This window comes from Condylostylus longicornis, unplaced genomic scaffold, assembly GCF_029603195.1.
Source record: "Condylostylus longicornis isolate FDR11 unplaced genomic scaffold, ASM2960319v2 ptg000010l, whole genome shotgun sequence".
In the NCBI taxonomy this organism is placed as follows: domain Eukaryota; kingdom Metazoa; phylum Arthropoda; class Insecta; order Diptera; family Dolichopodidae; genus Condylostylus; species Condylostylus longicornis.
The window spans coordinates 7,439,496-7,459,009 of record NW_026577979.1 but is presented as its reverse complement, the minus strand read 5'-3'; the positions used below and the strand labels follow the sequence as shown (position 1 = coordinate 7,459,009).

The 19,514-nt window shown below is 28.4% G+C and overlaps 5 protein-coding genes across 6 annotated transcripts; 2 read left to right on the top strand and 3 right to left on the bottom strand.

Moving 5' to 3' along the window:
* Positions 1 to 2,173: 2,173 nt before the first annotated feature.
* Positions 2,174 to 3,289, bottom strand: LOC129619081 (39S ribosomal protein L16, mitochondrial). The gene is made up of 3 exons (XM_055534164.1): positions 3,173 to 3,289; positions 3,047 to 3,115; positions 2,174 to 2,938 (listed from the first exon to the last, which is right to left on the bottom strand). The coding sequence occupies exons 1-3, from the start codon at positions 3,198 to 3,200 to the stop codon at positions 2,322 to 2,324; spliced, it is 714 nt and encodes a 237-aa protein (XP_055390139.1). The 5' UTR covers positions 3,201 to 3,289; the 3' UTR covers positions 2,174 to 2,321.
* A 902-nt stretch (positions 3,290 to 4,191) lies between these two features.
* Positions 4,192 to 6,598, top strand: LOC129618809 (ribosomal RNA processing protein 1 homolog). Its single transcript, XM_055533820.1, has 5 exons — positions 4,192 to 4,469; positions 4,537 to 4,760; positions 4,822 to 5,172; positions 5,226 to 5,470; positions 5,526 to 6,598. The coding sequence occupies exons 1-5, from the start codon at positions 4,274 to 4,276 to the stop codon at positions 6,448 to 6,450; spliced, it is 1,941 nt and encodes a 646-aa protein (XP_055389795.1). The 5' UTR covers positions 4,192 to 4,273; the 3' UTR covers positions 6,451 to 6,598.
* LOC129618810 (uncharacterized) lies at positions 6,500 to 7,829 on the bottom strand. Its single transcript, XM_055533821.1, has 5 exons — positions 7,612 to 7,829; positions 7,389 to 7,549; positions 7,181 to 7,314; positions 6,812 to 7,130; positions 6,500 to 6,759 (listed from the first exon to the last, which is right to left on the bottom strand). Exons 1-5 carry the CDS (start codon positions 7,710 to 7,712, stop codon positions 6,641 to 6,643), a joined length of 834 nt encoding a protein of 277 aa, XP_055389796.1. The 5' UTR covers positions 7,713 to 7,829; the 3' UTR covers positions 6,500 to 6,640.
* A 622-nt stretch (positions 7,830 to 8,451) lies between these two features.
* On the top strand, positions 8,452 to 15,883 carry LOC129619041 (nuclear pore complex protein Nup205). Its single transcript, XM_055534114.1, has 20 exons — positions 8,452 to 8,666; positions 8,777 to 8,925; positions 8,994 to 9,189; positions 9,252 to 9,376; positions 9,444 to 9,545; positions 9,614 to 10,176; positions 10,232 to 10,298; positions 10,360 to 10,787; positions 10,847 to 11,043; positions 11,104 to 11,256; positions 11,320 to 11,521; positions 11,574 to 12,429; positions 12,500 to 13,363; positions 13,424 to 13,544; positions 13,599 to 13,833; positions 13,897 to 14,641; positions 14,709 to 15,031; positions 15,099 to 15,259; positions 15,320 to 15,505; positions 15,567 to 15,883. The coding sequence occupies exons 1-20, from the start codon at positions 8,657 to 8,659 to the stop codon at positions 15,773 to 15,775; spliced, it is 5,892 nt and encodes a 1,963-aa protein (XP_055390089.1). The 5' UTR covers positions 8,452 to 8,656; the 3' UTR covers positions 15,776 to 15,883.
* Positions 15,819 to 18,944, bottom strand: LOC129619043 (DNA ligase 4). Of its 2 annotated transcripts, XM_055534118.1 has the most exons (9): positions 18,791 to 18,944; positions 18,592 to 18,735; positions 18,407 to 18,533; positions 18,060 to 18,227; positions 17,584 to 18,000; positions 17,132 to 17,520; positions 16,943 to 17,063; positions 16,448 to 16,881; positions 15,819 to 16,383 (listed from the first exon to the last, which is right to left on the bottom strand). In XM_055534118.1, exons 1-9 carry the CDS (start codon positions 18,794 to 18,796, stop codon positions 15,889 to 15,891), a joined length of 2,301 nt encoding a protein of 766 aa, XP_055390093.1. In that variant the 5' UTR covers positions 18,797 to 18,944; the 3' UTR covers positions 15,819 to 15,888. The 2 variants fall into 2 exon arrangements, with proteins under 2 accessions (XP_055390093.1, XP_055390092.1); XM_055534117.1 differs by having other exon boundaries at positions 17,132 to 18,000; positions 18,791 to 18,942.
* Between the last annotated feature and the right edge of the window lie 570 nt (positions 18,945 to 19,514).

Genomic DNA, 19,514 nt, shown 5'->3' with positions numbered 1-19,514 from the left:
ATAAGTAATAAATAAATTATGAAAAAAAAAATCACTTAAAAGCAGGCATATTCAATTTAATTTTAAAAAACACTCAACTGGCTTAATGTAAAAATATAAAATCATATTTTTAATTTTATTTCCTATATATTTTTGTTTTCTTTTTTTTTTCATTATTAAAAAACACAAAAATAAATGTTTTATTTAATATTTTTTAATATTTCTGTTTTTTTTTTTTGTTATTTTCTTTTAATTCCTTATTAATTTCAATGATGTGAAAAAGAAAAAAAAAATATTTTTAATTACAGCAATTTTTAAGCTTTGTTTTAAAAGCCATATTAATTATGTACTATATTTAAAATAAATGTAAAAGAAAATATAAGAATAATGCATAAAAATAAACACATATAAGTACCCATACTTTTTTTTTTTAAATAATTAAATTATAATAATTTTTATTATAAATATTATTACTATATATAATTATTATAATTATTATTATTATTATTATTATTACTATTATCATTGTGTCATTATTATAGTATGTATAGTATTTAAGAATTATTTAAAAACGTTATCGTAGTTTATGTAAATAAAAAAAAAATTTATTAAAGAGAAAATGAAAAATAGACCCTAAAAATATCTATATTAACATGAAATAAAAACCTTAATATTGATTTCAAAAATAAATTATATGAATTGCATTTTTTAATTTAAATTGTTACTCTACGTACATAATATGCATGTCATCTAAGGTTCCTTGCATATTGAAAGCTTTGACTTTAAAAAAAGTTACAGTTAGTCTTTACCAGTAATTAATTGAGATATCAGTAAATTAGAAATTTTTACATTAAACCAATTTGTCGTTATAGATTACCATTTGGGGGTTTACTTGAAAAAAAAAAAAAAAAGAAAAATCATACATAGGATGTATACCAAAACGCAGATCTAATATTCAAAATAACTTATTCTGTAATTAAAATGATATTGCTGAATAAGACAAGTTGACGTTAAATCTGCATTTTGGTATACACCCATATATTTCATACGAAATAAACTCGAATGCCAGGGCATCGAGCGCAGAATTCTAGACGCAAGACCATACAACACAAGCGCAAAAGGCAGACCTAGATCTAGATGGTTCGGTGGTATAGAGACTGATTGTAGAAGAATTGGGGTCCATAACTGGAGGGCAGCTTCCCAGAACCGTTAAGTTTGGCGAAAAATTGTGAAAGATGTCAAGGCTAACCCGGAGGTGTAGAACCAAAAGATGATGATGATAATGACTTTATTGTGGTAGCTAGTTACATATATAAAATTTTTATCAAGTTTTTTCAGAACAATGCAAAACAAAATGATTACAAGGAAAAATGGGTACTGTGCAGTCGTCATTCAAATTTATTTTGGTAATGTTAGTTGTTCCAATTTTTTTTTTGTTCAGGTATGACACAAGACTGAAGTTACAATTTTACAAGAAAAATTTTCTTTAGATTTCACTTTAAAAAAATTAATTTTGGGCAAATGTGCAACTTCTGTAATCAGGAATTGTAAATTAAGAACCCGTGTTCCAAGCGTTTATTTAGTTGCATTATGCATATTCAATAACACAAATGCATACCTAATTTTCCAGATACTGTCATCTTAAAATGTAAAATTGCTTTGAAAATATGAAAACCCTTTCAAAAAATCAAATTTCACTTATATCCATATTCTCTTATTATCGATCTACTCTTCTAATATTATATTATTCTTTTGTTATTTATATTACTGTATGATTTTATTGCATATGTAATGGATTTAAAATCTAAATATAAATATTTCCACATTATAACTGTTCTTTACATGCAAGAATCACCTACGGCTTTTTTTTTACAGTAAAAGGAAATGTCGCTAACTTTTTTCATAAATTGTCAAAAAATAGTTACAAAAAACTATATGCGTATAAAATTGGAGGATCCCCATTTTAGCAAAACAACAAACTGCTATAGAATTTTCTTTTATAAAAATCCAAAGGAAAAACTCTTGTGAAAATTACATATTCATCATTTCTTACGTTATACAGATTTTAAATTGAATTTTTAGTTTTGATAACACATAAATATTTTATAAAACATATTAAATATTTAAAGAAAAACTAATTTGCAAAAGCATTGTAATTCCTAATTCCATAAAAATTCCAAATTTCTTTAACGAAATCATACATACCACGTGTATGTTCTAGTTGATAAAAAACGTATAGCTTACGGTTTCGATTTATCTTAATTATAAAAATGTAATAAATCAGGTTTGAGTTGTTAAATTAAATTTTTATATGTACATACAAATATTTTTTTACAATAACATTATAAATGTTTTCCGAACCATTTGTGATCCACGGGAGAAAGCCATCTGTGACATCCACTAAGATTATTTTGAATAACGTATTTTAGAGTATATGGGTTTAGATTTTCCTTTTCTTTTCTTTCTTCTTCTTCTTTCATTTCTTCCAACATTTGTTTTGAAACTACCTTCGCTTTGAAAGGTAAATTATGGGCTACAATCCTTAATATTGGTTCAACTTCTGAGAATTCACATTTCCCACCCATTTCTACAATAACACGACCACTTTTCACGGGAGTTACATAATGATCAATTGCACCTTTGCCACCACCCATTCTCTGTCCTTGTCCTTTTTTCGTTACCGGTTGCCAAGGTGCTGTTACTCTCCATATTGCAAACATGCGATTAACATCCATTTTTCGGCCAATTGTCAAACGCATCATTTCGAAATGTCCCCATTTCAAGCGACCACCACAAGTTGCTATTATACCATATTGCTCGTGTAAGAGTGTATTATGAACCAACTCGGGCCCTCGCATTAGTTTTAATTTCTTTTGCATTTTTGGGGGCCTTAAGTTGGGTGGATATTGTGGAACCTTTTCCATCATTTTTAATTTCGGTCTCTCTATAAATTCCACATCTAAAAATATTATGTTTAACATATAACTTTTTATTTAAAATTTGTACTTTATATAATGCTCGTACATAAGTACGCATATGCACGAGCTAAATACAATGGAATACGTACGATCATAATTGACTGGAGGCTCGAAATATTTTAATCCGCAAAAAATTACATGTTGTGGTCGAAAATTGTCTATAAAGACAACTTAAATATTTCAAAATATGTATTATTAATATAGAAAAATATTACCTATTAACAACTTGTTTAGTTTTAACATTATAAATAAATTTTGAAGCTTAACAAATCGTTTAGTAAATCTAATCAGTTCAAATAACCTAAGTGTTTATAAAAATGTAAATAAATAAATTAACCACAGTGCTCAAACTTCAAAATAAGCTGTGTTTACACGACTGCTCTTAACACATAGTATGTTTACACAATAAAGATTGTCAAAAAATTTTTCAAGTATTTTTATAACGAAGATTTCTCGCAAAGTATGTGAATTTGTTACAATTAATTAAAAAAATATAAAAAATATAAATCAATAAAATAAAAAAAAACTTGAAAAAGATTATGCAAACAAAAGTTTAAGTCCGCTATGTAGTTTTCAAAAAATTCATGATTTACATTATGATTTTTCATGCACGGTAAATCTTTATTCGTTAAAGAAAAAAATTATTGAATTGCGGAAACATGATATATAATATGACAAGAAAACAAGAAATAAAATATTTCAAAACCTAAGAAATCAATAATGCAGACACGTTCTTTTAAGAACATGATTAAAAAAAACCAAAAAAATATAATTTTTTCAAAAACAATATGTTTGAAAGTTTGATTGTATGACACTTTTTTAGTTCCAAAACTCCACACTTGGAAATGAGTCAATATCGACGGCAAAATCTAAAATTAAAATCTATTATAAAGTCTGATAGCACTGTTTACATATATGACTGAAATCATCTGAAACTTTATGGCAAAATTTGCCATGAAAATTATAAATATCACATCACGAAGTCTGATATCAAACAGGGTTTTTATATTATACGAGTTTAATCAGACTTAGATTAAATTACAGATTTTGTCTTAAACATATATAAGCAGTAGTTTAGCTTTAGAAACACAGCTTTAATCCAACACAGCAAATTGACAGAATTTTGAATAACATTGCATAATTATACCGTCTAATTTAGGCCTCTAGGGTATGCTTGGCAGCATGGATGTCAACGCTTTTGACATTCGTTTTGACAATCAGAAGCAAATCAAATCTTAGATACTGTCGCACGTGGGCTTTTGTTAGATATTTTCTTTTCTGAAATTAAATTCTTGAAATTTATTGCCCGCAAAACGATGGTAGCTTTAACACAACAAAATCATGAGTTAAATGAAAATGGTGAAGTTAAAAGGAAAATTCCTAAAGAAGTTTATATAGTTTCACAGGAAATAAAGATTGCAAAAAATTTGTCTTCCTGCGATTTGAAATTAAGAGAAAAACAATTAAAAAGGTTACGAAAGTGGCTTCAAATTCGTTCAGAAAGCTCTTTTGGTAAATCTACATACTTAATTATGTAAAAAAAAAGTAGGTATTAAAAATTAAATATTTAATATTCTAGAATATACAGAAAATGATTTCCTAAGAATTTGGAAAGGATTGTTTTACTGTTTTTGGATGTCAGATAAGCCTTTAGTGCAAGAAGATCTAGCTGACCAATTCGGTACTCTAATAGGATGCTTTAAGGACTTAAAAACTTCTTTAAAATTCTTTAATGCTTTTATGAAAACTATGTGTACCCATTGGTTTGGTTTAGACCAATGGCGTTTAGATAAATTTATGATGGTAAAAATCTAAAATTACTTACATTGTGTTAAGCATTTTGAAATTTTTTGATTTTTTTAAGTTAACTAGGCGAATGTTGCGCCACACTTTGATGGCTATCAAAAAACATAATTGGCCAGAGGAACACATACAAGATTTTAATTTCTACTTGGCAGAATCAGTTCTTGATAATGATGTTACCGGAATGATAATGCATCTTGTAGAAATTTTCATGGATGAATTAGCTAAAGTATCGAATGGAAAGATATCAGCAACCGCCGTTGGGGAGTTTACAAAGCCTTTCATAATTTTCTTAGCAAAGCAAAGAGACTCAAAAATATTAGGTGAAGTTCGTAATAAAATATTCTATCATTTGTTATGGCAGAGTGAAGCTGGACGTGCTTTTCAAGATAAATTTGAAGCATGGAAAGCGGTAAAATAGATTTTACTGGTCAAATATCAAAAAAATTAAGCTTTACATTTTAGATGGGTTTTCCAAATATCAACATAAATCAACTAGAGAAAGTAGAAACTGCGGAATCAGATGCAGAAAATGAAGAACAAATTGAAAATGAACAACAAACAATGGATCCAAGAGCTGGGAATGTCGATGTATTTATTCCAATTTTACCTGTTGATACAAAATTTATAAGTCGAATTTTTGAAAAAATACTTGAAAATGAAATAGCTAACGCAAAAAGCAAAAAGTTCATAATGACTCTCTTAGAGAAGTAAGTCTTCTAGAAAAACAGTAAGAATTCTGAGCATAATACTTTCTTATTTTAGATACAGAAAATTTGAAAATGGTGAATTTCCTTTGGGAGTTCATAAAATGCCATCTGTTAAAATTGAACCACTAAAGCCATTATTAGAAAGGACCACACAAGAATTGGATAATCTGGACGAGGAATTACACAGTGTTGACAGAAATCTAAAAAAACTTAACAAGAAAAAGAGGAGGAAAATATTAAATTCTCTTAATCTTGAAGAAGTTGATGAAAACAATTATGAAAAAGTACTTCAAAAAGCTATGTCAAAATATAAAATCGGAAAGGGAAAAGATGACGAACTACATAAGCAACCGAAAAGAAGAAAAATTACAATGACATGGACAGAGGAAGAAATCGAGCCTAAAGAAAGTAAAAAGAAAGTGGAATTGATTACAAATACTACACCAAGTGACGATAGTCCAAAAAAAGTTAATTCTGTCAAAATAGAAAAAAAAAAGACAAAAGGAAATACTGAAGAGCAAAATGTAGTACAACCTTTTAAATCCGAATGGGATAAACCTTTAGAAGATGGTGAAATTGAATATTTTATCCCTTCAAATAAAATAAGATTAAACGAAGCAAATAGCAAATTGGAAGAAAGTGATGGTAATACTGAGCAAAACTCCAGTCTCGTTTTAAATCCATTTTCAAAATTGAATTCATCTAAAACATCGAAAAATATTATTTTGGGGAAAAAAAATAAAAAACAAAAATTATTAAACGTGTCATTGCCAGAAAAGAAAAGAGTTAAAATTGCATTGGCGAAAAATATGATACAAAAACCTAGTGAATATATTAAACAAATTAGGAATTCCCCTCAACTTCCATATGATGCAGATAAAAAACCAATGAAAAGTTTGCTAAAACCCAATCAAATGCCCAGCCCTATAAATCCATTTTATAAAAAAAAAATAGGTTTACAATTAAATGAAACATTTTAAATAACATTACAAGAACTGCATGGTTGCAAGAATATTTCTCAAAAAATAATTTTTCAAAAAAGTTTATATGTTCTAAAAAGTATATTAACTTTTCCAATAATTATCTACATTGTATAAACTAAAATTTAAACTGTTTACATTAAAAAATAAAAATGTATATTAAAATTAAACCAATATTTAGTCATGTTTTTTAATGTGTAATTGGTATTGTAACACAGGCACTTTTCTTGTAATGACCAGTTTCAGCTTCAAAAAGAATTTGCTGGATTTTAAATTTTGCGACTGATCTAGAATAAGCATCCGGAATACCTAGAAACAAGAGTTTTATATAAACTATAATGGATCTTTTATTAAATCGTACTTCTAAGCTGTGCTGCAACACTATTGCAAAATTGCTGATAATCATCGTCTCTGGGAGGTTCAACCCTGTAGTAAGTTTGAATGGACGCTGAACTGTTATTTGGATTGTGTTTTTCTGCATGTGAAGTTTGATCTTCTTTAATAAATGTATGTTCTTCAACATAATCTTCATACGGATAACCCTCTTCTGTTTGTACTCCTTCAAAACTTATATTGTTTGGATTAACTTTTTCATCTTCACATTGGTTATGTGTTTCATCTTCGGACATAGTTTCTCTTCGTTTCATTGCTATTGATGGATTTAATACTTGAGTTGCAATCTAAAATTGAAACAAATAAAAATCTTGAAAGAAAAATACGCAATAATTACTTTAGTATTTTGGTCAATCACATTTTCTTCTACTTTATCCGGGTATTTTGGTTTACGTGATGTTGACACTGATCGTAAAAATGCATCAGCTTGTTTAAACCAGGACAATTTTGGCTCATGTGGTAGTCCTTTTGCTATTTGTGAAAAATTAGTTAAACAATTAATACATAGTTATATTCCACCATTTAGAAATTCCATAGGCACTAACATTTCTTAAACAGAGAAGTTTCCAATTCCTTTTTATAAGTGGTTCGTACGCCCTTAATCTTTGCCCTAATATCATTATGTGTAATTCCATTCATGTTAAGTTCTTTTATGATTTGTTCATATGCTTCGTGTCTTGCTCCCTTGTCTTTATACGAACTAAGCCTTTTAATATTAATTTATTTATTAATCTTAATACTTATGTATATATGTATATACAATTCTACCTAGAATTCCATAGGCATTCCTGTTTCCCATAACATTCCAAAAACTTTTTAATTGAGATATTTCTTAATTCTCCACTATACAATGATACAGATTTGGACATAATTTTTGGTTGGTCGTTTTGTTTTTCAGCTAGGATGGTAACAAGTTTTTTGTTTTTAAATATGATTCGAGTTAAAAACAAATTATTGAATATCTTTTTTCAACTTTCAATTCAATATTCCGCTTCAATTTTGACAATCAATATTACGAAAAGCAGTGTAGCCGAAAATTTCAACATTAATATCAGAGACAAATACCTTAAGCCACCTGGTGAAGATAAATTTAGCCAATTAACATTTTATGATTATGATGCTTGACTTATATTAAGTATTTTAAAATATCTGTGTATTATTTTAAAATATTTCCAGACTGTCAATCCAAACATCTATTTTTAATTTTGCCAGCAATAGAAAAATTATCAAACTAATGATATTTTGGATACTTGAATTCAAAAATATACGCTTTTATGCTCGAATTTCAATCAATATGAAAGAAATGAGTCACTTTATGGAAACTAAGTTTTTCGCATTTTGCATTCAATGTAATATATTTACAAAAGTTATGGCATTTAAATAAAATTCAAAGTTTGATTATGTTTATTGATAAGTCCATTAATATGGTTTGGATTTATCATATCTTAATCATTGGAAAATTTAACGTCAAAGTTCCGTAAAATTGTCGTCAGACTGTTGATGCTATATTCAAACTAGTACGGCAATACTAAACTGATTGACATTTTGCTTAATATCAAAAATTTCATACCACAAATCACAATTATTATTAACGACATATCTATAATCTGTCTAATATCCTTGCTAAGCGGCAATTGAACATCAACAGTGTAATTTAATTTGTAATATAAATAGGTAAATTAGTCGCTGGCTATCGAAAACAGAACAGAAGAATACTCCTATATTTTTAATTTGAAATTGAAATTTATAAAATCTTGGTATAAAATTTAAATACTGAAAGGAAAATTTTTAAATATTTGTTAAAAAATCCGTCATGGCAGAAGGTAAATACACATTTTAATAAAAGAATGAAAAATTTAATTTTAGGTTATAATGGCTTTGGTTCTTATGTTATTCCGCCAAATGTTTTTTCAACTTTGTTATTTTTTTTAAGGAATACCGGATGATATGTGGACCCCATACAAGCACTTACAAAGTGTAATAGAGAATTCACTTCTAAGACCAAGCAAAAGTAATCTACCTCAAATTGAAGTTGTTTTGAGAAAGTCGAAACAAAATTTTGCAAGTTTGTTAAAAAATCCGGTAAGAGGAATATTGTAAATTTTTAAGAAGAAAAAAATAAAACAGCGGAAAATAAAATTTTTTTTAAGCCTAAAAATGAAGTAAGTCGTAATGCTATTAAAAAAGGTATCACGGAAGGGATTAATGTACCCGGTACCGGAAATGTAGTTCTATCAAAAGATCTTGTAGATGAAAGTATTATTCTGTCTGATATGTATAACTTGGATGAAAACAACGCATTAGAATTACTATGCACAGCACAACAACAAATGATACATCATCCTGGTACTTTCTAAGGAATTATATATTTTATATAGATTTAATTTACGTATGGTAAATATTTATAGGTTTGCCTAGAGGACTTGTGGCAATTTTACTATATTATGATGGTCGGAAGGCTTTGGCTTGTTCTCTAAGAGATTTATTACAAGCAAGAGCTGGCGTTTCTTGGTGTACTGAAGCGCCAAAAGAAGTAAGCATAAATGAATTACCTTTCCTAAAAAGCAGAATACCATTTAAAAGTTTAAAATTTTTTTTAGTTAGTACATTTAATAACTACCTACACAGACAGTTTAATAAGTGAATCGAACGTTCTTTGTCACATTATAGATTTATTATCTGAAATGGACATAACAAGTGAGGTAAGGCGCAGCAAAAATATTTTTCTGGAACTTGATCAAGTGTTTTATTTGAATTTTCTTATTTTTAGCTCGAAATTTTAACAAAAAATCGTGCTGTCGGGCCTCCTAAACACCATCGTCAAGTATTAGATTTATTTGAAGAAATTCAATTAGCGCTTGCAACATCCCTTTTCAACTGGTCTGCTCAGTGCGGACTCCCAAAAAATGTTACAGAAAAATTAATGATTCACCTATCAAAATATAAACCGACAGAATCAAGAGGTGGAATGGACAATGTTACACTTACTTTGCTTATGGCTTTGTTATACGCATTTGATGCAAGTGTACTACAAAGGCATGAAGATATAGAAAGATCAGTTCAAATTTTACCAATAATTTCTGAGAAAGACTATGCACAAAGTATATATAATATTTTAAAAGATTCTAATTGGGAATGGGATAATAAATTGAAGTCAATAGTCAATTTCGCTTTTGGACTTTCAATGGCTACATTGCGCCATGCACCACAAAATTTAAAATTTAATTCAGAAAAAATTATAGAAAATGACGAGGATATTGTGGATGAAGCAATCCAATGCAAAGTTTTTGATTTTATACATTATTATTTACTGGAAAATGAGCTAATTTATAAGTAAGTTTTTTATTTGGTAGTCTTTGATCTTAATTAAAATCATTTTAATTTTTAGGACTGAATTTTTTTATCGTCGCATTCACACCATTTTTACCGATTTTATTGATTACATGCATTCTAAGGTTAGAAAAACCTGCTTGTTTAAAAATGTTGTTATTCACATTGTGAAATTTCTTATTTTAGGTAACAGAGCTTAGAGGGAGAGCTGATGAAACTGCTCGCACAGTTCAATCGTTTGCTCAGCAAGGTTTAGACTCTCCACCTAATTTAGATAGAAATTTTGAATCGTTAATGCTGGCAGTTGGCAAACTTTATATAAGAGATGATCTTAAATTAAACTTATGCGTTGAATACTGGGGTCCTATGGAATTACAAACAAATTATGCCAAATCTACACCACGTTCTGTTTCGTTGTTCAAATTTATTCGCTTAGCTGGGGATCTTTTACCACCAATTTTATTTGTTCCGTACATGAAAATGTTGGCTGGTTTATCTAGTAGTGAACACGCAGCACGATGTGCCTTTAACTTGCTAAAACAAGGTTCGGGACTTACTAATAGCACTACCATATCATGGGATCATTTTTTTGGATCGTTGTGCAGATACTACGCGTAAGAAATGTCTATTTTGTAAAGCGAAGCTAAAACTATTTTTAATCTGTTTTTGTTAGAAATTTAAGACAAGAACAAGCGCCTGGTACTGACACAATTTATCGAAATCGTGCACTAAATCGTACCATAAATCCTCAAGAAATTGAAGGTTTACATTCCGTATTAGAAATAATACGAGTTGTCGCTAACTATGATGAAATAGCTCGAATATCTTTATGTGAACATCCAAATTGGGCACCACTACATGTTTTAATCGGTAAGTACTGCAAGTATTAAAAATTAATAAGAAAATAATAAAAATCTTAATATTTTTAAGGACTTTTGAGTTGTTCAGTTCCTATAAGCTTAAAAGCGGATATTATGCTAACATTGTCGACTTTAGGGAAATCAAAGGATACTGCAACTCAACTCTGGAACAACTTGGAAGCTTCTCAAATTATAAGAACAATTCCAACCACAAGTATTTATTGTGAGTGTGAACAAAACTAAGTTTTATTTCGTAAAGCCTTCGTAATTTTATATTTGCTTATAGGTAGTGGTGGATTGGAAGCTGAAATAGAGCAAAATGAAAGTAGAAATGAAATTTATCCTCTCACACGCGCAACTTTAGATTTGTTTTATACATTGGTTACAGTGGGGGTTCCGAGAAACTTAGGTGTTAGTCCTAGAAAACCTGGACTGGATCCTTATTTAACATTCATTGTTGACGTTATATTCTTGAAATTTTATAACAGGTTTCAAAAAAAATTCTTAATAATATGTAATATTAATATGCGCTTTTTTTAGGAATTATAAAAACGTTGCCGAGAAATGGAATGTTGGAGAAAAATGTTTAAAAGTTTTATATCATTTTATTAAAACATATCGTGTTAATCCGATAGATTTTATTGAAAAAAAAGAAGAAAATTCTGCACCTGGTTACCATTTAATGCTCCAATTACATACAAAATCTGATCTCTTGCGTTTGATGTTGCATGTTATTGATGAAGCTCGAAACAGCTTAGACTTATACACTCCTTTTGCCGGAAAAAAAGATTTGGAATCAGCTGCTCTATATTGTCTAAACATATTGGAGAAAACTCTTTCTGTTCAAGAACAGTTTTTCGAAGCGCATTCAATCTCTAATAGTTCAATTTTGTTGTCTGGATTAAATAAACTGATTTTAGATGTAAATCCAAGAAGTGGAAAACCCGATCACATTCTTAATACTACTAAATTTGTAACATATAATAATTGGCTGCCAGAACATGCTCTTGTTGCAGTAAAACTTTTAAATATTGTTGCAAAACAGCCTAATGTAAATCCTCAAATTTTGGGAATGCTTGCCCAATCCGAAAGAATTCAAACAGAAATATGCCATGGTTTTGTAGAATGCTTTGAAAGTGATATCATAATTGAAGATGAAAATGATCAATCTTTAGAAAAAATGATTGGTGATATACAATTGGGAATTAAAGAAGCTATTATTGAATTAATACAAGATTGCTTGCCGCAACCCGCTCCAAATATAGCATTATTTTTGTTAGGATTTGATGTTAACAAGGATTTTCGAAGTAGTCACATACAAAAAACTAGTGGCATTTTAAGTTCGTCAAATTCTTGTACAAGATCATTAGTTTCAATGCTAGACAAAAACTTGGAGGTAAATTATTTCGACTTTAAAATTGATTTGAATACTCTATCTAAAATGCATTGAATTGTTGTGCTTTTAGCTTATAAAATCTGGAGTGGTTGTCAGTTCAAGCGAAGAAAAAATAATGGAGAAGGCATACGGTCTCCTTTACACTCTATGTTCAAATCAAATTACTTTTAACACAATTTTACGTTACTTAAGATCATGCAATGACTTTTTATGTAGGCATATTGCGGCATTACCATTCCAGAACTATACAAGTTCAATGGTGTTGAATCAAATGAGTTTTCTTTTAAAATGCATTGCTATAGAATTAAAAATTACAGCAGACAATAATCAAGTTAGCCAATTTTCCAATTTGTGTAAAATTTTATTGGGCATTGTACAAAATAACATTCAGGAAAATATACCATTTGAATTAAGTCATTATTTATCAAATACTTTTACCGATACAATAAGTGATTCTTTAATTGTTAACAAACGAAATCCATCGGACCAACAAGCACCTAGAATATTGATTTGCCATTTATTGAATTGTTTAGAATTCCAAATGAAAACTTTACCACAACCAGATTGGCATTATTTTGATAATACATTGACAATGTCCCTCTTAAGTGATTGCGAAGTTAAAAATAAAGACATTATTGGTCCAAAATTGATTGACATAAAAAAATTACACGAAATTCTTACAGACGAATTAAATACAGTACAAAGTTCCATAGTAGCTGGACAACGACAATTAATAATGGAAGAAATACAGTCGTTCTTAAAATATGCTGTTAAAGTTAACGAACAGAAAAAAAGTTGTGTGGCCACAATAAAATTTGTTGCTGCTTGGGGTCAAGTAACTGAGATACTATTTAGTGTATCTCCCAATTTTGCTTTGCCTTTGGAAACAAAGCAAGAATTAATATTAGAAATACTACAATGTTTATTAAGCAAGGTTCAAAATTAAGATTTCGAACTATTTTGGTAACAAAATAATTTTTTGATTCATTTGTAGGTGGTTCCAGTGGAGGTGATGATGGAATTAGCTAATATAACATCAGCTACAGTTTTAATTTTAATGGTGAATTTAAAAAATTGTTACAATAATAAATTTTGTAACGCTAATGAAAGCTCAGGTACTTTATCTTTTAAAAGATTGGAAAACTAAAACTAAGGGTTTTTATTTTTAGACAAATTTCATAATATTTCGCTACGTCCAAATACACATGTAAAAACGTTTGGTACATCACCAAAATCCAATACTTTGAGCTTGAAATTCATTTTACAGAACATATTAGAATGGATTATTCTGAGCGGTGTTGGCTCTCAAAAGTTAAGGATTAACTTATACGCTTCACTTTTGAATTTTATGAACATTGTTAAAGGAAATGTACCCGACAAAGAGTCTTCGGTTGACAACGAATTGTAATTGACCTCTTATTTTCATTTTGCAATTTAAATAAATTAGTGTTAATTTTTCTGTTTTAGCTATGTTTCCAGACTAGACTCATCAATGACATATCATAGTGAAAATAAGGAATCAAATCAGATACACATGGTAATTGAAGTGTTTTCCAGTTTCGGAGAAAAATTAATTGACATATTGTGCCATGATTGCATTGGTGGATTGGACATTTGCAAAATGTTGGCATTATCATGTATTGATTCTTTACTTGATATGGATTCCTTCACCAATTTTGTAAATTTCATTGCTAAAAGAGGATATCTTACACATTTAATTGATAGCTTAGCAAAAGGTGATGATAGTTTGTGTCGTGTTTTAAAAAGTATTCCAGATGATATGAAAGCGTTGTATGTTTATGAATCAAAAATGGCTACGTTATGTAGAATTGGTAGCTCGCATATCGGTGCTGAATTATTATTAGAGAATCGCGCTCTGGGAACTCTATCTAATATGAAAGTATTTGATTTACATCCAGATTTTCAAGTCAATTCATTACGTAGACCCGATACCCTGGATAGAAGTTTATTTGTTCCGTCTGTAGAAACCCGATATCAACAGATTTTATTTCCAGCATTAAATCTTTGTGATTGCATCATTTCGACTTTGGGGCCAGAAAATCATTCTGCAGTTTCACAAGTAATACATTTCCTTTTGTCTCATGGTGAAACTATTGAAATCGTTTTAAGAACTGGAAATCCATGTTCGGGTTTAGAGTTATTGAAAGAGCTTTCTGGTATTACTGGTTTAATAGCTAGATCGGCAAATCAGGTACTTATATTTGCAAAATACTTTTCATCAATCAAAATCAAAAAGTGTTATTTTTAATATTTTACAGGATATATGTTCATTGCAACAATCACTTGATCAAGATATTAGTGCTCAACTCTATCGATTACAGAGATTAATATTATCACTTTATCCAAGATTTATGTTAAGCGAAACAATACTCAAAGAAATGATAAAAGTTAATAATAACTTTTTTGAGGAAAATGAAAAAGCTGTTGTAGAAAGGAATAAAGCATTGCACATAAAATATTTTCTTGAAATAGCTTGTAATTTGAGTATGTACTGCCGAAATACCATAGCAAATCATTCTGCTGACCACAGAACAACTGCCATTCTTTTTTCTCCAAGTATAACAGAATCAACTGTAAATAGGTATGATAATTTCACTTTAATTTTGTGATAATTGATCTTAGACATTCATTTTCAATTTTATTTTTAGAAATGATTATCGAGGAAATACTTTGGAAATAACACCAAGTTTAGGTATAGTGGTTAATCAACTAAAATATTCTGTTGAATATTATAATAGAGAAAAATTGATTTATGATAAATTAGTACGTCAAAAAGCTGGGTTACCTTCAATCACCTTGGATTTATCTGGTATGAAAAATTAATTTTTTTTTTTCTTATGGAAACTTATTTTATATATAAATAAAACAGTTCAAGCACAGAGTAATGAATTGGCTGAAAGGATAAATGAAAAGCAAAGTGAATTAAACTATTGTACTTTTATAACTGAACAATGCCTGTATTTGCTTTGGGCTCATTTGGATTTTTATATGAAGAGATCAATACCAATTAACAAATTGCAATTTAATGCAAGATCTTTAACTTCTAATGAAGACAGTAAGTTTCCATTATTACTAAATTCAATTACAACTTTTGTATTGATTTATATGAATTTTAGCTTTTATATCGTCACCATCAGAAGCTGGATGGAAAATTTCAGTAGAAGATATTAGTTTATTAAAGAAAAATTTGATATCAGTCCTTAATGAAACATTCTGCAAGCAATTAATTGCAACAACACAATCTCAAAATTCTTCTGATAAAGGATTCACAGAGGGACTTTTACGGCGCATAAAAAGTCTTGTACAATTTGTATCAGTGAACTAAATGTTATGATTTCAGTTTAATTAAAATTAAGATGAATGTTTATTGTACTTTCATATACATTTGTGGAATTTTTTCAAAACCATACCTTTATTAAAATTTAAACAAGAAAAAAATTATATAAGTTTATTTTTTAGCCAACAGCTATCTAGTTCAGTTTTCAAATTTTCTATTTCATTATATGATAAGAGAGGGGGATTTTCAATGTCATCAAACAGAATTTTTAATTCTTTATTGTCAACATGATCTGTATATGAATCTCCATATTTGTCGAAATATTTTACTTGCTTTGATTCTGTTTCTTCTGTTGCAAAAATGATGTCTCTCGGTTTTGGACGGCAAAATTTTATATTACTTCTATTTGAGAAATTGTCAATTAGCCAACTATATTTAATAATGTTATGTTGACCTGTTTCACTAATTTTTTTTGCTCGAAATCCCATTTTTCCTGCAATGCATATACAACTTTTACGTACAGTTGGATTTTCAACAACCTTGCCACCATGTTGTACCACAATTTTTTTCAAATCTTCAATTGAATATTTGCCATCAACTGAACCTGATAAGACGCAAAATTCAAAATTTTCAAAAATTGAAGATAATCGTTGTACCTAAAAAAGAAAATCAATGAATAAATTACCGAAATCTCATATAGGAATACGAAATTTTAATTACATTATCGGGAATAAAATTAGATTTGTAAGGATTTTCCAAAAGAAGTTTTATTTTTTTCGCTGGAGCAAAATCTTTAGCATCAAGATTACGTTTATATATTTTCTTAACCCTCTCATTTTCTTCAGTTTCATTACACAATTCTTGAATGGATGTTGATTCTAACCAAACTTTATCTGTTCTTATTGATAGTATTCTCGGAAATCTTAATGTGAAGTCTGTTTTAAAATCTTCACTTTTGCTTAATTCTGTTGCTGTTACATCCAATAAAACAGTATTTTTTAGAGGCAACCAAGAATCTGCTTCTAGCTTTCCAATCACAAAGTTTTCAGGCTTTTCTTTTACCAAATGTTCTTTTATTCTATTATTTAGTTGCTCCTTTTCTACATTTGATAGTCCAGAATTAACGGTTGCAACGGAATATATTTTTGATGCACCTTAATTTAAATCAAATGTTAAAAAAATAACGAACGAAAGTCAAATGATTTACATACATACATGGTTCTTCTTCATTTTTATTTAAGGCACCTAGTAAATAACTATTAATGTAATTTTTCGAACGATCAAAAGTTACGCCCATAATAATAAAACAAAGATCTGCTATAACATCATCAACATACTAAAAATTAAAAAATGTTACACATATAAATATTATATCAAAAATAATAATATGTATATCTAAATTACGTCAGGTTTAAGTTTATACCATCCATCGCCTCTTATTCCTGGTTTATAAATTGATGATGGATGCTTTAGTACTATGCCCTCTTCATTTGCATTCATAGCTTCATTAAATTTTTCTATAAATTCTTCCAAACTGTTAACTTTATCTTTATGACAAAGCTGTAAAATTCCTTTTTGTACTTTCAAAATTTCGTGAATTTTTCTTATTCTTTCAAAATAAGGTTTTTCCAAGAATGATTCATTATTTAAATATAATATATCAAATACAACAAAACAAGGATTAAGATCCCCACCAGATTTCAAATGCTTAACATCATAGTTTTCACCTTTAACACAAAAGCTTTGTTTAGTTTTACTCCACACCATCATTTCACCATCCAGTATAATTGATTCTACCGAAGAGTTTAATAAATTTTTAATATTACATGTAAGAGAACCAGCATTGATATTTTCACCGAAATTTTTTGTGTAGTCTATGCCATTTCTTGATAAATATTTGAATGTACCATTTTTCATATGTATTTGAAATCTTTCACCATCCATTTTTGTTTCTAAATAATAAAAGGCACTTTGTTCAAAAATTTGTTTGAATTTTGTTGGTTGTATTTTTTGGCATAACATGGCTTTAATATGTTGAAATAATTCGACTTCTACTTTATCAAGATCAAAATGTTTTCCTGATTCTATGATATCACAAACTTTATACAAATTTGTCAATTTCATGTACAGAGGTCTTGCTTTATTATTATAAATTGAAAATATTTTTTGTTCACCAATTCCTAAATGAAGCCTTTTAAATAAAATTCTTATAAACCATTTTTGTTCCATAGCAGTGGCAATTTCGAAAAATTTGGTCAATTCACTTTCAACGACTAAAATATAGTGGAAAAAATAAGTGTATGTATAAGAAATGTATGTATATTATTTATACCTTGCCGGTTATTATTTACTATTACATCAAGAAGATCATGTAATTGTTTCAATGAAAAATTACTGCCATTATTTGGTCTACTTTTTAAAACGTTAAAAGCTATGTTTGCGAAATCTCCTTCATAAGATTGATTTTCGTTTTTATAAGTTAACTTTTTGGCATCTTCCCCTTAAATAGAACAAAGTTAAAATTTGTTTGTTAGTTAGTTAATGAATTTTAAGAAATTGGGAACTTTTTGCATTCAAGAGGTTTTCTGCGTAGGCAGGTACAATTAGTATTTATTTTAGAGGGATACCTTTCCATTCGCAAATGATTTACGAAATAGTCGATATCGATTATATTCTTACCATTTGGTGCCAAACCAAGAATCTTAACATAAATTTTGCCCATTGTTGTGGTTTTTATGCCATAGGTTCTTCCATCTGTGTTTGGAAGTAAAATTCGTAACACACAGTAAAATGTAGAATCAGAACCCTGATCAGAATAACAGAAATTAAAAAAGTATACCACGAGCTTGAATTTGGATACCTACTGTTAAATGAGATTCTTGTTTAATCTTATTAAAATTTTCGATAAATTTCTTTAAACAATTTTCTTTTTGACGGATATCTTTTGAGTTTTGAATTTTTTCTAGCAAGTTTACAAGATCACTGTATTTTATTATTTCTGAAATCTCCTACAAGAAAAAAGAAATAACAAAATATATAAAACATTCGTAACAAAATAATTACCTTCATTATTGCAACTTATAAATAATTTATAGTGTTTAATAATTAAAAAATATATATATTAGTTCGTTTCTGTTGAGGCTTGTGAAATTAAAATAACAAAATAACACAGAATTGACAACATACTAACACATAATAACTGTGTTCAACAACTTATCGTTTCAGTACTCCCACTCACAAGTCACAACTAAAAAAAGCATTGATAATTTTTTAATAAAAGTGAAGCACAGAATTTTTTGATGAGTAAACTGTAACTTGAAATTTAAATTTATTATAATTTTATTTTTCTTTTAATTAAATTAAAATTTATACCTTTCATGTTTTTCTAAAATTTTTTAATATAGAAAATATGAAATAAATAGTAAAGGACTTTCGGTACCATTTTTAACAATAAGAATACAAAATATGGAAAATTTTTTTAAGATCAATTTTTTAAAATTGGTAGGAAATTTATTTTTCTAATTTAAAGTACTGATTGCATTTTGTAATGAAAAATTTAGGACAATGCGATTGCAAAAATATTTTGGATTTTGACTATTTCGTGTTATATTTGATGAGCATGAAATTTTCTGGATCAAAAGTTTAAAAATGAAAGAATAAAATAAAAACCTTAAGAAGTGACTATTTTAAAATTCACAAAATAAAATTTTCAAATGTTTCATAATTACCGCCAGATATCTTGAAATTAAGCTATCTTTCATAATTTGACGTTCTATTTGACAGCTTT